General features: G+C 41.1%; 1 protein-coding gene across 2 annotated transcripts in view; it reads left to right on the top strand.

Moving 5' to 3' along the window:
* The window catches only part of LOC136865558 (putative fatty acyl-CoA reductase CG5065), a 239617-nt gene that overhangs the window by 166248 nt on the left and 50605 nt on the right, over window positions 1-22764 (top strand). For both annotated transcript variants that reach the window (XM_067142415.2, XM_067142414.2), the window contains exons 2-3: window positions 2486-2720; window positions 7739-7987. In XM_067142415.2, coding sequence (XP_066998516.2) covers window positions 2532-2720; window positions 7739-7987 — 438 coding nt within the window. In that variant the 5' untranslated portion in view covers window positions 2486-2531. The remainder of the gene's footprint in view (window positions 1-2485; window positions 2721-7738; window positions 7988-22764) is intronic.

Raw genomic sequence — 22764 nt, 5'->3', positions numbered from 1 at the left:
GGGAATCCAGCGGAATCTTACTCAACGACTGGAAGATTTGGACTTTGCCGATGACCTATGCGTACTTGCTCATAGTTGTAAAGATATGGAAATTAAGCTAAAAGACCTGGAAACTGAGGCACAGGAAGTTGGACTTCGGATTAACATTAAGAAGTCGAAGGAAATGCGATTGAGAAACTGAAATAACACTCCAATGCAATTGGATGCTCATGTTATAGAGAGAGTGAATAGCTTTTCTACCTAGGAAGCGTTGTAACGATGAACGGAGGGGCAGATAAAGATGTGACCAGCCGTTTGAACAAAGCTAAGAGTGCGTTCGCAACACTCCGAACTCAGTATGCGAACAAAACTGCGGATTTGTGAACAAATGATTTAGAAACATCTTAGGGATATACTGGCTGGAAGTGGTATCAAACGAGGAACTGTGGAAGAGAACGCACCAATTACCGATTGAACAGTATATTAAGTAAAGGAAGTGGCAATGGATTGGCCATACACTGCGTAGACTTGATAACAGCATAGCAAAACAATCTTCGAGTGGAATCCCCAGGGGGGGGGGGGGAGAGGAAGACCTAATATGACATCAGTAGAGATAGAGAGTGAGCAGCTTGGGTATACGTGAGGAAAGCTGAAACACATGGCACATCACAGAACGGCCCTATGCTCCTCAACAGGAATCTAAGGAATCAAGTCAAGTCAATAGCGAGAATTATGACTGTTCACACGACCATTCAGATGAAACCAGGCCTCATCCGAAAAGAACACAAGCCGTGGGTCGAATAAACGATCATCCTAGTGATGCAAGATACCACTCACAATACCTCACTCTTGTGGCTGAATCAGCAGGTTTTAAACAATGGGCCCGTGAACACCTGTACGGTTTGATGTAGCTTTGTAGCTCTGTGTGCAGAAGAAACCGAAAACCCTACTTGTGCTAATTTTGTGAGTGATTTATTCGGTGACCGTTCAAAATTCGTACCAATGTAATCTAGTTTTTCCTCTGTTAAAACTATTCGTGTGCACGCATGTCTTTTATTGACCACTGAGCTAGTAGTTTCAAATTTATTTGCAATTAAGTTACGTGAATCTGTGCTCGTGAAGGTGGCACTTCACCAGGAAATTGCTGAACAAATACATCTCGTCCCCGTCGAGCCGACACGTAATTAAAATTGAAATTTGCAAATTATATATTTTAGCCTGTAACCGATAAAATTCCAAGATGTTTAAAATATTCACATTTTACCCCCCGAAAAATATCGAAATATGTAGGCAATTTTATTCACAGTGCAGACCTTCGTCTCGGGGCATTTGGTGACTAAACGGCAAGTCGTATCAAAAAATGGATGGCACAATCTCCATTCAATTTGGAGTGATCTACAACTTTGGTCCTATGACTTTTTGTCATATCTCTTTCCCTTATACGTTAGATTTGGCTGCATTTTTCTCGATTGCACGTAAATTTTGTACTTTTCATGTCTATTTCGCAGTTTGACACACTTATAGTAAAGATAGAACCACCGTATTCGGCACGAACATTGGCCCACCCGGTCGCCATATGTGAACCAAACTCTATGTTTCTAACTTTTACATACGAAAATACGGTGTTGCAATGATGAATGTCTCACCATGTTAACAGCTGAGATTCAGACTGGCGACTCATGCTTGCCAGGTCGAACACGTGCACGCTCCTTGCATGGTCAAGAACTATGCGCACGCCTCCCGTACAGCTGCTTAGGTCTCGGAGAGTAGAAACGCCGCTGGACGGTCTGGGTTTATAAGAGAAACCCTGTAAGTTATGTCACTCTTCCAAATGAATGAAAACCTACAACCTGTTTTCCAGTCTTTGACCGGGTCAGGGATGTATTGAATGAATCAGATATAGGCTGTTATTACGTTGGGGTCGCCACTCCCAAAGTGATTTATATTAATGAGTGATAGATGATATGAAATGAGAATGGAGAGTGTTGCTGGAATGAAAGATGACAGGGAAAACCGGAGTACCCGGAGAAAAACCTGTTCCGCCTCCGCTTTGTCCTGCACAAATCTCACATGGAGTGACCGGGATTTGAACCACGGTATCCAGCGGTGAAAGGCCGACGCGCTGCCGTCTGAGCCACGGAGGCTCACACTCTTCCAAATAAAACCCATAATTTTCTTCTTAATTTTCTTTTCTGTTTTGCTTATTCTTCTATCTGAGAAGGTATTCAGACACTATGTTGTATTAAAGCTGTTGGAAGAATTACAGTTTTTTAGTGTCTCAATTTAACGTTTCTTGTATATATTCATCGTTGTGTAACACGCTTTTTCCATTTTGTGAATTCGTGCCTCCATGCTCTCTTCCTCTACCGCTGTTATTGTTATTACTTCACTTAAATATTTGAGTATGTTGACTCTTTTAATTCTTTTGTTTTTGGATATTTGAATTTCTGCAGGTGCATTGTTGATATTATTATTATTATTAAACTTATGTTTAATTTCTTTTCAGGCCAGCAGACAGGTAATCAGGAGCGACAAGTCGCTGCTCCGCCATAATGACAACAATTCCGGAGTTCTTCAAGGGGCGCCATGTGCTGGTCACTGGCGGTACGGGCTTCTTGGGGAAGATCCTGATCGAGAAACTGCTACGAGCATGTCCAGAAGTGGGCACTGTCTACTTGCTGATGAGACCCAAGAGAGGGCACGAGATAGCCCGCCGTCTGAACGACCTCGTAAACTTAGAGGTAAGATGAACAGAAAAACAGGTACGGGAAGTTGGAGATCATTTACTCTGTAACATTTCCTTGTAGCATGATGAAAGAAAATATTGTCCATTTGTTAACTTAATGATTTCAGTCATTATAAAAACAGGAAAATTCGCAGGTTTCATGCTCTATACGTAGGTGACCTTTTCTCGAGATAAAGAGTTCCCGGATACGGCGTATGCCATTATGAATACCAGATTGTTTAGAATTGAGAATAAGATGCACTAAGAACACTTCAGATATGCATGCATATATACTCTTAAAAACATTGAAATATGCACTTAAAGTACGAAAAACTTAAAACTTCCCGGCGTAACAATGGGTTCGTGCGGTATTCTTTTGGGTTGGCAACAAAGCGGCGTGAAGGGATTGTTTATCGTCATTCCGTTGTTTTAACTGAGTTTGGAGTTTGCGTGTTGTGAAACACAGGTTTTCTTGATTGTGAACGTATTATTTGTGTATATTTCAGACGAATGGGAATGGAATGTCAAGTTGACAAAAGTGAGCGTTTCCGACACATTTTACTCTTTGAGTTTAACGAAGGATCTAGTGCAGCAGGAGCTGCGAGAACAATTTGTGAAGTGTACGGGAATGAAGCAATTGCTGAAAGAACAGCACAAAAAATGGGTTTTTTTCCTGCTTTCGAGCAGGACGGTTTGACTTGTCTGATGATCCACATTCTGGAAGACAACAAAAGACAAAGACAACAACCAGTCTTATTGCTCCATGATAACGCTCGTCCGCATGCAGTGCTGTTGATCAAAGGTGTGATTGCTGAACTTGGCTGGGAACCTCTTCCTCATAGTCCATATTTTCCTGACGTTGCCCCCTCAGATTTCCATCTTTACCGCTGTCTTTCTAACCACATTCAGGGGCAAGTGTTTCTTGACGAAGCTTCTCCTAACCAGCTGCTAACAGATTTCTTCCAGTCAAAACCAAAACAGTTCTACAGGCGAGGCATTCAACTGCTACCTGAACGTTGGCAGAAGGTCATAGAGAACGGAGGTGAATACATCACTGAGCGATTAAGATTGTGAGTTATAGTGTGTGACAGTGACAATAAAATAAAATAAAATAAAATAAAATAAAATAAAATAAAATAAAATAAAATAAAATAAAATAAAAATATAAGAACCGCACGAACTTACGCATCGGCCCAATAGATACGAAGACGTATGGGCGCGTTTATAAGTGCAGACCTTCATTCGTGATTTACTGCTGCTAAATGGTGCCGTACGTCAAATCGACAAACGGATTAGACGCCGATTTTTAGTGATTTACATGGTTGGCCCTATGACATTTACTCGTATCTCCTGTATTTATACGTTAAATTGAGTTACAAACTTTGAACACGGTGCAATTTGTGTACAATTTTCGAATATTCCTTTATTTTTCTCATACTTATGTAGCAGCTGGAATCATACAATATGGCTGGCATATGGCCACCGGTCGTACCAATATGTGAGCCAAATTGGATGATTCTATCTCTCCTGTAAATGTGTCAAACTATAAAATTTACGTGTATAAAGTACCAAATTTACCTCCAATCGAGAAATGCAGCTCATTCTAACGAAGACCTATAAGAGACCGTGATACGACAAAACGCCATAGAAATAATGTTGTAGATCTCGTCATGATGAGTTCGATCATGCCATCCTTTTTGTGATACGACTTACTCTTTAGCCACCAAATATCTCGAAACGGATCTCTGCACCGTCATTAAAATTCCTTCCACATTTCGATATTTGTCGGGGGTAAAAAGTGAAAAATGTAAACATCTTGGAATTTTTGTCGTCAGTTACAGGCTAAAGGCTATGGTTTTGCCCAATTTCAATTTTCTAGCTCGTCTGGCACATTGTGGCTCCATCCTGATTTGGGGGAGGGGTAAAAATTAGGACTTTCAGGAAACTTTTAAGCACTCGAAACCTATAAGGTTATCGCTTTGGATAAATATATTCAACTGCGTTCTTATGCTGAGCCCCAAATTTCAAACCACCAGCGTAGCCCCCTCAGGGATCTGTGAAGATTTTCGATTTTTGTAGGAATCCTGAGGTCATCAACTTCTGTGGTACCAAGTTTTAAGTTTCTAAGATGCCTAGAAGTGTCTCATTAATTCACGTCTATTTTCATGTCTATACCTTTATATATACACAAATCGCTCCAAACCGACTTCCATTTATTCATATAGATTTGGTTAGTATACAGTAGCAACATAAAGGGGGCCAAACCAGAAAATACCAATTTTCTCCATTAATATTAAAAATTGTACATAATAAAAACTGTGGGAGGCACAATCTCAGTTTTCTATGTTACATGTTTTGTTATCGTACGAAGATAATATAACGGAGGTATTCGGTATTATTTCATTTTTCACAACTCCCAGATACACTGACTGACAGAGCAAATGCAACACCAAGAAGGAGTGGTCAGAACTGTATGCCAATTGCAGGGTAGACTGACGTCACTGAGGTATGCTCATGATGTGAAATGCGCCGCTGTGCTGCGCACGTAGCGAACGATAAATGGGACACGGCGTTGGCGAATGGCCCACTTCGTACCGTGATTTCTCAGCCGACAGTCATTGTAGAACGTGTTGTCGTGTGCTACAGGACACGTGTATAGCTAAGAATGCCAGGCCGCCGTCAACGGAGGCATTTCCAGCAGACAGACAACTTTACGATGGGTATGGTGATCGGGCTGAGAAGGGCAGGTTGGTCGCTTCGTCAAATCGCAGCCGATACCCATAGGGATGTGTCCACGGTGCAGCGCCTGTGGCGAAGTTGGTTGGCGCAGGGACATGTGGCACGTGCGAGGGGTCGAGGCGCAGCCCGAGTGACGTCAGCACGCGAGGATCGGCGCATCCGCCGCCAAGCGGTGGCAGCCCCGCACGCCACGTCAACCGCCATTCTTCAGCATGTGCAAGACACCCTGGCTGTTCCAATATCGACCAGAACAATTTCCCGTCGATTGGTTGAAGGAGGCCTGCACTCCCGGCGTCCGCTCAGAAGACTACCATTGACTCCACAGCATAGACGTGCACGCCTGGCATGGTGCCGGGCTAGAGCGACTTGGATGAGGGAATGGCGGAACGTCGTGTTCTCCGATGAGTCACGCTTCTGTTCTGTCAGTGATAGTCACCGCAGACGAGTGTGGCGTCGGCGTGGAGAAAGGTCAAATCCGGCAGTAACTGTGGAGCACCGTACCGCTAGACAACGCGGCATCATGGTTTGGGGCGCTATTGCGTATGATTCCACGTCACCTCTAGTGCGTATTCAAGGCATGTTAAATGCCCACCGCTACGTGCAGCATGTGCTGCGGCCGGTGGCACTCCCGTACCTTCAGGGGCTGCCCAATGCTCTGTTTCAGCTGGATAAGGCCCGCCCACACACTGCTCGCATCTCCCAACAGGCTCTACGAGGTGTACAGATGCTTCCGTGGCCAGCGTACTCTCCAGATCTCTCACCAATCGAACACGTGTGGGATCTCATTGGACGCCGTTTGCAAACTCTGCCCCAGCCTCGTACGGACGACCAACTGTGGCAAATGGTTGACATAGAATGGAGAACCATCCCTCAGGACACCATCCGCACTCTTATTGACTCTGTACCTCGACGTGTTTCTGCGTGCATCGCCGCTCGCGGTGGTCCTACATCCTACTGAGTCGATGCCGTGCGCATTGTGTAACCTGCATATCGGTTTGAAATAAACATCAATTATTCGTCCGTGCCGTCTCTGTTTTTTCCCCAACTTTCGTCCCTTTCGAACCACTCCTTCTTGGTGTTGCATTTGCTCTGTCAGTCAGTGTATCTCCGGCAATATTAACTCTATCCATGAAATATGCATAACAATAACTATAGTGAATTACATTTCCATACAGTTATATCAAGTAATTTTTGTCTTACGAGCTACAATAAAGGAGATATTCACCACTTTGGGTTACTATGCATTGCTAAGCCCATAAACGGCGATTATCACTGACGTTGAATTATTGCGCGGTCGTCATTTTAACAAGCTGAATGGCGATGGTAGTTGTTGTTGTGATTTCTTTTATAAGCTGAAAAACCGTGTGGTCATTAGCGCTTAATCATCATAAATATAATGAGAATGGCTATAGAACTGGGAATAAAAACGATCACTCGAAGAATGAGGGAAAGAAAAGATTGGAGGTTGGTGGGGAGGGAGTGGAATTGAAAGCGAAGATCTCACTGAGTTGGAAGAAACGAAATATGTTCACCTACAACATCCCACGTCCCTAAAACATATCAACAATAACGTTACACTGATTGACTATTGTTATTAGTTGAGGTGTGCTTTATCTCTTCTGCCACTCATCTCCGCTAGATGATATTACTGTTGTAACTACAAAAACTAACCCTTCAAAGACAAATACACACCAGCTAGTTTTGTATATTTGCAACATGAGGTCGACAGAAGACTTCCAGTTACCTCCAAGTTCTGATATCTACTGTCAAAGTCTATTCTGGCATCTTTTTAAAATACTGCAATATTTTTTCTTCATAAATAATTGTTATCAGTAATCATACCATGTGAATTATTGTAGTGTCCAGAGGCTTGAATAAGTTGAGATTGAAAAAAGTTGCGTTATGATATGTTAGACATGAACGATGAAAGCTTCATCTTGAAACTGTTAACCATACGTGCCATAATGTAAATTACAAGGGGTTTTGTTTACAGTTCAAATTTAAATTGTAAACGTGTTCCGCAAAGCCAACTAAAAACGTAAGGGCCTTTATCCAGTCTGTGTGAAAAATTGCAGGTACTGCTTTGTACAGCCCCTCTGAAGTCTGTATCCGTAGCGGCGTACTCAGCGCTCTCTAGCAGCGCATGCGTTATTTATGGCGCATATATGGTACGCTCTGTTTGACATCGCTGGTCTAGTTAAATACAACCTGTCTTATCGTCTAGTTCGCTATATTTCTTGATTTAGTAGTGTTTCCTTGTGTTTTTCAAAAACTAACATAAATCTCTTTATTTAGATCTTCGATGGACTCCGTAGCCAAAGGCCTGGCTTTACATCTCATCTTAAAGTGGTTCGTGGTGATGTGACCTTGGAAGGACTGGGACTGAGTGCAGAGGACCGAACCCTGCTCACCAAGGACGTGAGTGTAGTGTTCCACTGTGCAGCCAACGTGCGCTTCGACCAGAAGCTGCGGGTTGCAATCGAGTTCAACACATTGGGAGCTCGACGAGTTCTCGACCTGGCTCTCGACATGACCCAGCTCGAGGTAAGTAGTACTCAGCTGTGACTCTGTTATCCCAATATTTTCACCTGTAGTCATACGATATTGAAATGTTGACGTGGGGTCGGGAGGTTTCGGCGAGAAATCGATGTGACGCTTTTCTTGTAACGCAAGAAGTGATTATGGCTCAATAAGTAGCCTATTACCTATATGGAAATGGTTTGTATATTATTTTAAAGTGGAAGGATGAATGCGCAAGACGTGACCGCGGTAGCTGACTTAATATGCATGACCTCTCTCAACGATGGTCGTCCAGTTAAGGTATGTTTTTGGCGGTCGAAAGTCAGCTACTGCGTTGGAACTTGGCGTAAAGATGTCACGCAGAGACGAGTGAGGCATAATTTGATTTGTCTCGGTGACGAGAAAATGAAAATATTGAAGGGTTTTTGAGTGAAAATTGACGAATTTTGGCGTGCTTCCCAAAAATGCCCGAATACATTATTAATAAGCGGGTAAAAGTCGACAGCAAATGTATTCAAGAGGAAGTTGGACTAAACAACGGACCAAATCAGACCAAAAATACCGGTACATCTGCAGGACGATTGAGACAGCTACGGGAGCGTCGCAAGCTTGAACCTGCAGTGTTGGGCTCTTGTAAAAACAAACGACAGAACAATCACATTGTAAATCATACATCTGTTCCTTTCAACATCATTCACCATTGCTCAATAAAAATTTAACATTTCCTATGTCGGCCTATCTCTTAGATAGTACAGTAGAGTTGGTCGAGCTGAGTGGCTCAGACGGTTGAGGCACTGTCCTTCTAACCCTAACCTGGCAGGTTCGATCTTGGCTCAGTCCGGTGGTACTATCTGCGTCTGACGAGAAGTCGCGGCAGCTTGTAGGTACGGCACGAGTACAGATACTACACTCTTAGCTACAAACATCAGTCGTGCCAGACAATGCAAGCTCTCTGAATCAATGCATATTCCTTATCAAACTGTTCATTATACAGTACTTACGGTGAATGTGTAACTAAGACACTCTACTACTTTGAAACTTCACGACAGAACCTCAGTTAGCAAGAGTCACCGAGGACGGAACAGATGTTTATTGTCAGGTCTTGGGACTTGAGAAGCGCGCATGCGCGGCAGCGATGCTTACCCCTCGCACCGCTTACCCCTCTCCACGCGACTTCTCGTCAGATGACCATAGTATTTGAAGGTGCTGAGATAAGTCAGCCTCGTTTCGGTAGATTTACTGGCACATAACGATATCCTGCGGGGCTAAATTCCGGCACCTCGTCGTCTCCGACAACCGTAAAAGTAGTTAGTGGGACGTAAATCCAATAAACATTTATATTATTTACAATAAAGCTGGAGTTAAATGTAGTTTATATAAATAATCTGGTTATATGCATGATCAAGTGTCGACAAGTTAGGGTGGTAAAATAAACCATCTGCCTGTCTATAAAACTTGACTTCCTCATTTAGAGAGCTAGCAGTGTTAACGACTGGTGTCTTCACTGACTTCTCACGAAGATTCTGCGTTTCAAGTCCCTGTCAATGCAATTGAAACGTCACGTTTTGTAGTTCAAATTCCTGGTAAAACTGGAAGTATGTGGCTATGATCGTGATATCAACCTTCGCGTAAAACTGCAAACTAGCTGTGATGCGAAGTCTCCACTCAAGTACATGAAGTACATTTTCACAGCTTATATTAATAGAGAGATTTGTTTACTCGTGGTTGTTACGAAGTGTCATCCACTTAATCTATTCAACTAGACACGTTTCTCACCGGTGGATTTAAAAAAATAATATTTGGTTTCCTTGAAGCACACTTAATAACCAAACTATTCAAAGGAAAATATTTTCTATTTAGGCCACATTGACATTTATGGCATGTACATGTTCATAACTACTTATGACTGTGTATAGGAAAAACCTAAAAAACGAAAAGCCTTCTCCATACAGACTTTGGAGGCCTTGTCTGTAACCTGTGGCATAGAGTGAGGTCTATTCCCGACCGCCTTTGCCTCCATGAATGAGTCTGTTACTAATTGTTGGTGTAAATTGAAGTTACACAAACATAGTATGTAAAGTAAATTCCGATATACATAATTACAACACAAGAAACAGTACGTAGTAAAATTCATCGCACTATTACTCACTCCTACAGACAGGGGTATAGCGTCAGTTCATTATGACACTGCTAGACTGTTCTAGACGAAAAAGTACCTGATGATATGCAGTAAGCTTCTTCCCTGACAATTTTCAGCACCTACTAAAATACATGAATACCTAATAGAGGCTTAATGTGGTGCCTACATGTTCAGATATGATTTCAAGATGTTTATTTAATATTCTTCTACCAAGTCCTAATAAAGTCACTATGCTCCCAAATGCAGAACAAAGAAGTTGGGCGCATACAAGCCATTTCAAAATGTGTAGAGTGAAATGAAGTACCAGAAAAAAATTGCTGTGTGCATAATCACGGACGCTAGGTCCGAATTAGTAAGACCATGATGGCCAATGTTAGGTCATACATGCATCTATCACAGGATAAAATAATGCCGTTAAATTATTAATTATGTTAGTCATCTCACTGAGAGCGAGTTTTTCAACTTAATGTGGTCGGTGAAATTTGTAGGACTTCATCAGAATTAAATGAGTATGGGTAGTGGCTGTACCAAACTACTTATTCCTTTACGTTCATTCTAGAAGCCTCGTGAACAAAAAATAAAGTATTTTCTAATAAATTTGAGTGTTTTTCCCGAATTTAGTTACTTTTAGTTAGCATTGTTTTATGATTTTCAGGGCTGTTTTTGTACCAAGTTTGATTCATATCAGTGTGCATATTTAGTTCCTGAAGTGGAGAAGGACAGCAGATACGCATATACTTATGATCAAAGGAGTATATTTTTTATCAAGAAAATAATCTATAACAAATATAATATATTTGTTGACTGAGTGATTGGTGTATCATGTTCCAACAGTGAATGTCCATGAACTGTATAACGAACATATGCATTTATCACTACATAATAATACTTTCCATTTAGATGGTGAACCATAAGACGAAGTGTGGTAAGAATATGCCCTTTTGAATTAAGAAGAGAACTAATGGATTGTTCATGTTATTTTGAGAAGTATTAGTTGATACATTTCTTGGTGTAGGTTACTTTGTGGTAAGTACTAGCTCTGGATACCCGTCGATGACGGAAGTCGTCGGTAGAGCTAGATGTAGGCCTAGGGAACCTAGTCAGTTGCATAGGGCGGCAGTTTTTAGGAAGGCAGCTTTTCCTTTCGTTTTTTATTTTTCAATTTACAGTGAAATTTCCTTTTTAAACACGTGTTGGTAAAACTTTCCACAAGCAGAAATTTGTTTTTGAGCACCTTCTAATGGAAGCTACATATTGTTTCGTTCTCGCATTGTCGCGGTGAGCGTAAACGGAAATCACACAGCTGTAGGTGTGTGTGTCTATGTTTCTCTACGGAATCAGGTATGAATTGAGATGAATATTCGTACCGAGTTTTTACTACCTGATGCCCTTCCTGATGTCAACTTTATCAGAGGAGTTAATGAATGACGTGATATATGGTATTAAGAAGGCCGATGCCGGCACATAGCCTACTCTTGTCGAAGAGCACCAAGGGGTCTGGTCAAGGCTTAACGTCGCCATCCGACGGACGAATGTCCATCAGGTGGTGATTATTGTTTTAAGAGGAGGTACAACTGGGCAACCATCCTCTATTAACACTAATCAGAGAGGAAAATGGAAGAGATCCGATACTTCGAAAAATGAAGAAATCGGTCAGTGGAAGACAAGGGCCACGAAGGGGATGAAAATGAAAGACTCCCTAGGATCCGCAAATTTAATACCGTCGGGGTCGAAAGGAACAAGAGTTGACCAAGTGAGGTCGGATAGGAGAGATGAAAGTGAGGAGCCTGGCACAGGTACCTGGAAGCAATGCCAGGACTCAGCTAAGGGCCTTGTGATCGCCAACCCGCTCTACCAAGTTGAGAGCCCCTGAGGCCCCTTTTAGTAGGCAGGCGATACCGTGGGTGTTATTCTACCACCCGCACCCACAGGGGTTCGGATGTCCATCAACAGCGACGTATTCCCTCACTTCATAAGAACACTGCAGAAGGATTTGGAATGGAGTCCAGGCTTTTGGCACGCAATCTAGCGATTAGAAATGCATGCCACCACCTCTCCTATCCAGCCGGCCAACATTCTGATGGTGAATTTTTTCCACCAATGGGACTCGAACTGGCCAACCATGGTGTCAGACCACATAGGCTTGCCGGTGTTGTTGCTTTCCTTTTTCCTTTCTTTTCTTTTCTTTTTTTGCTTTCTTTGGTCCACACCTTCCCTGTTTTCAGCTTCGGCTTTTCTTGGAAACTCTTATGGTCTTGAAGTTTTTTCTTAAGTTTGCGCTACAGGATATTATTATTATTATTATTATTATTATTATTATTATTATTATTATTATTATTATTATTATTATTATTATTATTATTATTTACCGAGAAAGTTGGCTACGCGATTTTGTCAAGTAGCTGTGAACTTGCAGTAGTGGTTTCGAATCCCCACTATCGCAGCACTGAAGATGGTTTACCGTGGTTTCCCATTTTCACGCCAGGAAAATGCTCGGGCTGTGACTTAATTAGGCCACGGTCGCTTCTTCCCCAATCCTAACCTTTTCCTCTCTCAATGTCGCCTTAAGACCTGTTTGGGTTGATGCGACGAAAAAACAAATAGTTAATATTATATTATATTATATTATATTCTATTATATTATATTATATTATATTATATTATATTATATTATATTATATTATATTATATTACATTATATTATATTATATTATATTATATTATATTATATTATATTATATTATATTATATTATATTATATTATATTATATTATATTATATTATATTATATTATATTATATTATATTATTATTTAAAATCAATCTTTTTTTCAGTCGAACGCGGCTGTAAATGTATTTCTTCGTAAGGATATAGGAGGTTCAGTAAATGCTGCTTTGAATTCTTTGAGGAAAAGTGGCAGGCCTAGGCAGAACCGTAGCTCCAGTTGTTGAAGTTGAAGGCCCACCATGACGTACGCACCTATCAAGGGCACCCTGACCCACTTAGACTTACCTTCGGTGGGCTCGTCTCGACCGCGGCCCACGTTGTGAGCCATGAGCTCTATCAAGTGTTCGGTCCTACAACAGGCCGTGCTCTCGCATAAAATGTGAATAACTTCCCATACAGCTGAACAGAACCCGTGTTGAGCTTACACGGATCGACGAACTCATAGTACCGAGCGAGCTGGCTGTGAGGTAGAGATCGTATTAAGCCTGTATCTGAGAGAGGGTGAATTCGTATCTCTCCGCCGGTAGTTCAATAACGAGGACTCGGGTGCTACCTTCCCAGTCATATTCCTATCCTATATCAGCGTCACTGAAAACCTGCCCGTGTCAGTGTGAAGTTAAACTGGTGAAAAGTGAGAAACGTACTAGATCCTTTTTAAGTAAAGTAAAGCGATTTAGGAGGGGCGGTAAAGGCGTGCTCGGTTCGCCCGGAAGGACGTGGGTTCGAATCCCCGTCAGGAAGTCGTAACCACTCTACCCCACCACGTGCCGAGGTTAACAATGGTGGAAGCCTTTACCTTCCACTCCTCCAAGGGCCTTTATGGCCTGTACGGAGGTGAAGAAAAGCGATTTAGGGGTAGTGAGTCTGCCTCAAACCGCGTTGGATTCCCGATCAGGTCAGGGACTTTTACCTGGATATGAGGGCTGGCTTGAGGCCCATTCAGCCTGCATGAGCACAAGTGTTGTGGAAATATCTGACGATGAGACAGTTCTGGTCTAGAAAGCCAAGAATAATGGCCGAGAAGATTGGTCGCACTGACCACACGTAATCTGCCACCCTTGGGCTGAGCAGCGGTAGCTTGGTAAGCCAAGGCCCTTCAAGGCTATTGTGCTGTGTTGTTTGTTTGTTTGTTCGTACACGATGGACTAGTTGGTTAGGCTATGGAATACAAGAGACTGGGAAAGTGCACCATTCAGGGATCCAAAATTTGAATTCCAATGATGACATTGACTATTCTGAGTCCCTGGACAGACACCAAGACCTTTGCATAGGTATAGTAATTAGGCTATGTTCCTGTTCCAGACATTCTTCGATGGAGACGGCTGGAAGTTTCCTAAGTCGTGCAGAAGGAAAAGGATGAAAAACTGCTCGTAGTCACAATACCTTTAAGGATTAGAAGTTATTTAGCTGTAACAACTTAGCTGAATTACGCTATATATCTCTCATCTGAATATTCGCATCTCTCTGCTGGTAGTTTAATAACAAGGATTATGGTGCTACCTTTCCAGTCTTATTCCTATCCTATCTCAGCGTCACTGAAAACCTGCCTGTGTTAGTGCGAAGTTAAACTGATGAAAAAGGAAAAAACTTAATAGACCATTTTAAGTAAAGCGTTTTAGATTACTTCTCCTTTCCTTCTTCCAGTAGATGTAAATTCTTGAAATAAATGACCGGGTTCTTTGATTATAAAGTGGGAAAGGAAGAAAGTTAAGAAATGTATAAACGAAGTCTGTCTTTGTTTGCTTAACGCAAAGGAATCCACATTTTCAGTAGTGCACATGATACAGGCATCCATGATACAGGTATCCATGAGGAACTCAGTGATAGCATTCATTTTCTCTTTCGTCTTATTCTCTTGAATCAAAAGCGGTGTTTGTGGTCATTACTGTTTTTTGACGGAAGTACATCTAGATAGCACCCCCTCTTAAACCTAACCAGAAGTAGAAAAAAGAAAGAGATCCAACTCTTCGAAGTAAAGTCAGTTTTAATATAAAATATAAGCCGATGAGGTCGAATGCCACAACCCGCAACTGAGTAAGTCTACTGCTCCCGTCTAGGTATCTGAGGATCCAACCAGCCTCCCAGTTGATAACCTGACAGGTAGACAGACAGACTGACAAAATATTTTTCTTTCTTTTAAATAAGAAAAGGCGTAAATATATAGTTTAGGAATTAATCAGAAATGCATTTGTGTATGGTTCAGCAACACCGCACATTCCGAAGCTGTTAAAGTTTTCATTCCGTATCCGGAAGGATATGGCGGTCCTTCTAGACGGTAACGCCATCTCTCAGCCCAGGAAGATATTTATCGCTGATGTGATTTACGGAGAAGGTAAGGCGGGTGCGGCCGTGGCCTAAAATAGTAACTGCTCGGGCATTCGCCTTGGTGCAGGAGATTGGAAAACCATTTTCGGGGCAGCCGACGGTGGGGACCAGGCCTTCCGTCTCCCGAAAGTAGAGCTGCAAGGCCGTTGTTAAGCCAAAGCCTACTCTATTCTGTGTACCGCCACAAGAAGTCTGTTATTATCGTTAGAACGATGAGTAAATCACTAATCGCCAGATTTGCATAACAGCTACATATTTTTAAAGAATACTTCCGTTAAGCAGTGGTGTATATGTCAAGCATTATCTAGATCTACACGCAGACACTCTATCAACGATCGTTGTATTTTACACGTGTGGCCACGTACAGTAACTGTTGAACGGATTTGAACCAGTTTTTGTTTTCCCGGATAGCTTTAGAGGATATTGTGTATGCAACCTGCGTTACAGCTATGATGAAAAGATTGCATGTAGCTCGTATATCACGGCGCTATATTTCACGCACATAATAACAACTCACGTCTGACGAAGATTCGTTTATGATAAAATTAGGAATGGAATAAACATATTATTTATTAGGTATTCCACTGTTTTAAAACTATAGGAACGTAGTCTTTCAATATGATCAAAGCAGTGGCGTGCAGTGAATATATTCGTTACCCCAGCTGCAAAAATATTTTTAAAATATAAACAATCGTAGCCCACTACTCTCTCTAAAGTCAACATTACCATTTTATGAACTCACTTGATAACTAAGTGGAAATATAACAACCAAATAAATAAATAAATAAATAAATAAATAAATAAATAAATAAATAAATAAATAAATAAATAAATAAATAAATAAATAAATAAATAAATAAATAAATAAATAAATAAATAAATAAACAAATAAATAAATAAATAAATAAATAAATAAATAAATAAATAAATAAATAAAACAAACAAACATATATTTTAGGTATCAGAGAACTTTTGAAATGATGACTCACATGAATGAGTTTTGGAGGTGAACTCAGCTGCGTATTTTCAGGTACTCTGCAGTCAGGAAGGGGGATTCAAATCCAGTCGATATTTGTAATGTGAAAGGGAGTTTGGTGCGCCTTGAATAATTCCTCCAATATGATATTTTGCTTGTTTTTACTTGTTTTGTTAAACCTGGTAAATCTGGAGTTGGCCTACTTTCTTTTATAAGGCTGCATTTTTCGTGGAAAGGTCTACCTGGGAAAGGCCTTTCAAGAATGTTTTCCACTACACGCACAGATTTCCAAATTGATATTCACGGCAGTGACGACACCATCATAACTTAATCTACAGCGTCACGACGCATAACACACATTATCTATACACTGAAAAAATATGAAAACTAAAGTCAGTCAGCCTGGCCAAAATTTTTTATCTGAAAGGTATTCATGCACAGATTTGTCATCAAGTACTATAAATCACTTAACTTCCACCTTCCTCAAACTATTTTATTTTTTCAACTTTTTGTCTCTTTGAAGCAATCATATCTTTGGTTCTAATTGAGATACGGAGTTCGTTTTGGCCTAAGAACACTCAGTGGATCAAGTTCTTTCATTTCAGCTCTTAACTGTTCAAATTGGTTGATTATGAAGAAAGTTATGAGTGCACATTCAATTTGACGTCTCATTTCTTCAACATTTTTTCTTGTTGAAGCAATCATATATTTCGTTCTAATTGAGGTACGCAGTTCGTTCTTGTCTAAAAACACTCAGTGGATCAAGCGCTTTCTTTTGAGGTAATAACTACTTAAATTGGTAGATTCTGAGAAAAGTTATGAGTGCATTTGTCTCCATGACGAAGATCTTTGAAGGACTTTTTAACAGTTCGGCGCGTAGTGTTGTTCCAAGGAACGTTTAATTCAATTTCTTTGTGTGATGTATTTTCAAGTGTTTTGTTGACATAATATTACATTCTATTACCACAGCAGATCATGTGCTTTATTTCATTAACTGGAAACTTTGCAAATACATCCATGAAGATTGTAACGAACACCACCATACTTTGTACATTGCGTTCGGAGCCAGCGGGAAACTGCTAGTATTAATTAATAATGGCACAGAACTCACGTAAACTTCACCTGTAATCCAAGTGTAACACTACAAAAATTCACTATATGCCACCATTACAGACAACCAAATACAACATTCGCTTAGCTCTGTGTTCATGCTGGGCAACCTAAATATTTTTCTACGACTATCGGAAAACATACTGTACACGTGCTATTAATGAATCGCTCGATAAAACTTTATACGTGCCGAAATCCAAAAATAAAATATATTCTTTTATATTACAATTGATTTCATAAACAGGCTGTATTTTTATTAGCAAGACGATTTTAAGTGGCTATACTGTTTAATTGTAGCCTCTAGTGTGTGGCGCTAAACACTTCGAGTGTCAAGTATTGAAACTAACAGGCCCTACCTAAGCTAGCTGGCCTTTCACCGTAAGTTGCTGTCGGAGGAGGGGCAACAGCCACGCCCTCTACCCAGGACAAGGAAGCTTCAAGTGAATATGTCATCCAAGCGATTTAAATTTCGCTTGGGTAGCTCTTTCGCGCCGGCAAGGAAATCCAGCTCGTTGGAGAAGCTGAACTGCGGTAGTGCGAGCGGATCGACGAGACAGCTGTACTTGCCTTAGATATTAGCAGTTCAGTGCACGCCAGTGGATCAAAGACAAAGACTGTGTAGTTTCACAGTTATTTTCTAGTTTAGTTAGATGTAATTTCTGTTAACTCATTACTTTCGTATTCAATAACAATGTTGAACTGAACATGATGGTATTGGTGCCGTTAGTGAAGTATATGAAGTAATGGCACATTAATTGATTAATAATGTGACAATAGCGGTAGATAAATTACAGACACGCGAGAAACACAACTAGAAGAGATCTGTGTGTGCTACTCAAAAAATCATCCCTTGAATGTTCAACGGTATTACTCTGTTTCATATTAACACTGTGACTACAAAATAAGCTCACCGGACAAAAAGATGAGTCACCCTAGTGCGCGCACACAGACGGATCGTTAAGCCTGTACAGATGGCGCAGCGAACGAGTCCCGCACTGCCTCTACATGAGCATAAGGCAGTAGCGATCAGTGAGACATGTTTCAAGCGGACAGGGCACGTCAACATGTGTAGAAGAAAGGATGTGTCAGTGTTTGGCTGTGCCCATGGCCATACGGTGCGCGAAGTTGCTGGATTTTTTGGTGTTTCGCAGCGGACTGTTCAAGGTGTCTATACACAGCGGTGTACTACACGTGGCCACAAACACGACGTCAGAATTGTGGTCGGAAAAGATCCTGACTGAGAGGGATCGGAGACGCGTTTCACGGCTTGTGAATCAAAATCGCTTCCAAATCCGACAGGAATTGTTGCAGTCAGTAAATGAAGGTCCATCCCAAACTGTTAGCGAGAGAACATTGGGACGGGAACTGCTTGCAATGTATATTTGGAGTCGGTAGGTCATTGCTCACACAGGCACATACAGCTGCGCGTCTTCATTGGGCTAGAAATCGTCGAATCATCAAACGTGGACAATAGTTGACTGGCAGAACGTAATGTCGTCGGACGAATCACGTTTTTGCCTATACTCCAATGACGCACATCGCCGAGTGCACCGAAGGCCAAATCCTGGATGTGTGCAAAGTCGGGTTCATGCCGGAGGTATAGGTCTGTGATGTTTTGGTGGTTTTATCATGGATTGGGCCTGCTCACTGAGGTGACCACTAATATGAACCAGCATGTTTATTTAAACATTCTGCATGAGCAGGTGTTGCCTTCCAGTCTACATCTGCATGATGAGTATGCAACTGATACCCCGATTGTTTAGAATGACAACAGTAAAGTTCATCCAACTGGATGCTTATGTGACTGGTTTTATGAACACTCCCCCACCCTATTATATTTCAAGTGGCCTGCAAAATCACCTGACCTGAACCCCACTGAAAATATATGGGACATGTTGGAACAGCGGGTAAAACGCCGACATCAGCGTTCAAATCCTCAGCGAGTGGCTTAACTTGGATGCGACGTACCTGCACAACCTCGTGGACTCACTTCCTAAGCGAATCCAGGCGGTTATCGAGCCCAGAAGTGGAGTTACACGGTATTGAATGACGCTTGTAATGATTTCTCCAGGGGTGACTAATTTTTGTCCGGTGAGCTTATAAAATGAATGTTGGATGCCAGGAAGAGACACATACCAATAAATATAAATTCAAACATTAAGTGAAATGCATTGCAGTTGAAGTTAACCCTCCTTTAAACGCGCGCTCTGTTGTAACACCAATACACGCGCGCGGACTGACAGTCCGCGATTGTTTGTAAGCTTCCATTCTTTTCATTTCAATTCTTTTTCCACGAATTCCTGATTTCTCTCATCTGTCAATCTGTCTTGCATCATAATTACTTTATTTCGATTTTATTTATATTGATAATTTTATATATAGCCTACATTTACAAGAACATTTCAGTCCTTTAGGATAAATTAGAAGTTATCAACTGCAAATCACAGGACTTAGCAAAACTAATTTTAAATTAACAATAATTGGTTATTAATTTACTTCTCGGAATAAAATTGTAATCGTTACATCCTATTAATTGATGTTTATCGCACGGAAGAAGTCACGACGTCGTGATGTTCTTGCCACGGAGTAAGTGCATTTCATTTCATCCACCTTATCAACGCCCGACTTCATGTCATTATAGAAGGTAATCATTGAGGGTTTTGATCCATCTTAATCGCCATCAATAGAATTGTTTTCATGGAAAGTAGATGGAACCAATACAACTTTGTCTTTTCTTGACTTGTATGACACAAGGGTATATATAGCGATTTGTGCATGTTACGATTTCTTGTAGCATTTCGTCAGTAAAGAACAATTGCAGAGCTTCAACTGGCGTCTCAGTATTTATGGCAACTCCTACTACTTCAGGCAAGTGTTTTATAAGATAACGTTCAGGTCTCCTCACCCTTCCATTACGGTTCATTACAGGCCGATGATTCCACCGGGTCCCGTCCTTTCCAACATACATTTCATGCTGCTCACTTTCAGTCACGTCCTCTTCACACGTGGACTGTTTGCTCTGAGAATTACGATCACTATTGTTTACGACGTCCCGATCACTATCATCACTTGCACCAACTTTTCGTCGTCCAACCACTGCTCGATTTGATCCGTAACTCTCGGAATAAATCGCACCAACTCCTTGGAAATAGGATGCAAAATAATTATTCATAGCTCATTTTGTGATATTGTGTTTATCCCACTGTAAATAATCACAAGTAGGAAATATATCAAAATGAGCCCACTACTACATGTGTAGTAGTAAAATTATATAATTTTATAATAAATAGTAACGGAAGAATGAATGACTTACCAAAAGAGTGAGTAAGATTAACAACTCACCAATACACGCCTGCGGACTCAGACTCCGCAAGTCTGCAGTTGACAATATAAACTTCTGTAATCGACAGCTCGGCGATTACTCAGACATTCTCACACCGTCACGGGCTTTGTATTGTTGCAGAAGGAAGCTACAAGAAGGTAGCCCGTTCTGCCTTGCATTTTCGGCCTATGATACCAAAGAATAATAAAGTGCGGACTCTCACTCCGCGGCGCGTGTAACGGAGGGTTAACATGTCTCAGGTCACGTCCTGTGATTGGAGTATTCAGTTCCGGTGGTAGGTATTACATCACCTATACTTGAAATTCTGCTTGAGGGTAGGTAAACTGGATGCTTATAGAGTCCTGCATAAAGTGGTTAGCCACGGTTAGACTTCGACCGATCAGCGGATATAATGTGATGGCTGCATTCAGCCAAACATTTCATAGATGTAAATTTACATTAAATTATAGGAATGTACTAATGTCAAGTAATTGTAATGAAATCCCAAAGGTCCTTCCGTTAGAGAATATAATTGAGCTCATTCAGAAAGGAAACATGGCGGCATAATTAGGGACTAGCGATGACAGCTCCTTATGCAGTACCTGTCAAACGTGTAGGGCCACATAAAGAAACCACAAAATGTCATCTAGAACCCAAAATTGTGCCACTAGACCTGTGTATTTTTCTTTATGGGCTGTCACATCTAATAGAATATATGTCGCCTGATTTCATTGAGTTAGTTCTAATACTGTGGAAGTTGTGAATTTTTAACTCTTGGAAGGTCACACCAAAAGATAAAAAATTTAGGTAATATATAATGTATTATGGGCACACTTTATCTTGGTGCATTTGTGTACGGGGGTGAGGAGTAAGGAGGGAGCTGTCCCGGTTCCGATAGCGCTGCCAACTGAATGAAAATGAATTCTGAATTGAATCGAGAATATGATCGATCGATATGAAGTTTCTAAACCGTAATTATCTTAAGCCAACAACTATGTCACATACACATTATACAACATTATATAACATTTCTCGATGCGAATCTTGTTCCTAGCATGAATTCTATAGTTTGGCTTTGCTGTGTAAACAACAACAGTACTAGTACGTAAAGTGTACGCCAGATGTCGCACAACGATGCTTAAGCGATTCATAGTTTGTGTTTCAAAGGTTGCCAGTACGAATCTCGAAGATTGCCGAGGCCGACCGATTCAGCACTAGGGTATAAATGCACCAAGATAAAGTGTGCCGATAATACTATATACTCTAATTGGTTTCAAGTATCACCACCAAGATTTTTTGTAGACTTAGCAATAGTTGGGGGCCATTTTACTATAAATATAAACATTCCGAAATTATGCAGCACCGATTTTTTGCGTGTTTTATCTTTATCGAACCAGGGCCAAAATGGTTGGTTTTTCTTTGCCTTTGCCATGTATGGCTAACGGTCTCAGAACGAGCTATCGGCATCAGACTTATCTGCCCTGATAGTTTCATTTGAACTCTGTGGATGGCATCCAAGAGCACATTTCTGATGCCAGTAGCTCACACTGAGACCTATGACAAGAACAACGAAAAGTTGACCATGTTAGCGCTGCTATGAAAAAAAAATAAACGGGCAAGTCGGTGCCGCATTTTTTCGGAAGTCTACAATCTTAGTGGTGATACTTGAAACCAATTAAAGTATATAGCACATAATATTTCCAAAAATGTTGACTTTCTGAGGTGACCTTCCAACAGTCAATAATGTATAACTTATGCAATACTTGGCGTAAATTAATTAAATCAGGCGACGTATATCATATTAGATGCGAGAGTTCAGGGAAAAATACCCAGGTCTAGTAGCACAATTTTAGGTTCTAGATGGAACTTCATGATATTTTTGTTTTGCTAGTGGTTTTACGTCACACCGTCTCAGATAGGTTCATGCTTTTTAATATGGTCCTAAACTTTTGACCCGTACTGTAAAGTTTGGATCAGTTACCAACTCTACTGCATCATCTGTATGCTGGCCGCTGAGGTGGTCTATATAGGGTGTTTCTAAGCATTTTCGAAGTAACTGGGGGGGGGGGGTGGATATTGCATCCCAAAACATCACAGAAAGTCCCTATGAACATATGTCTTGAGGTCGATCGTTTCCGAATTACAGACTTTTCAACTTACGGGAAGTACTGGTAATAGCCTTACCTGGCATATCCCATGTC

Source organism: Anabrus simplex, chromosome 1 (genome assembly GCF_040414725.1).
Source record: "Anabrus simplex isolate iqAnaSimp1 chromosome 1, ASM4041472v1, whole genome shotgun sequence".
Lineage (NCBI taxonomy): Eukaryota > Metazoa > Arthropoda > Insecta > Orthoptera > Tettigoniidae > Anabrus > Anabrus simplex.
This window is presented reverse-complemented; position numbering and strand designations above follow the sequence as displayed.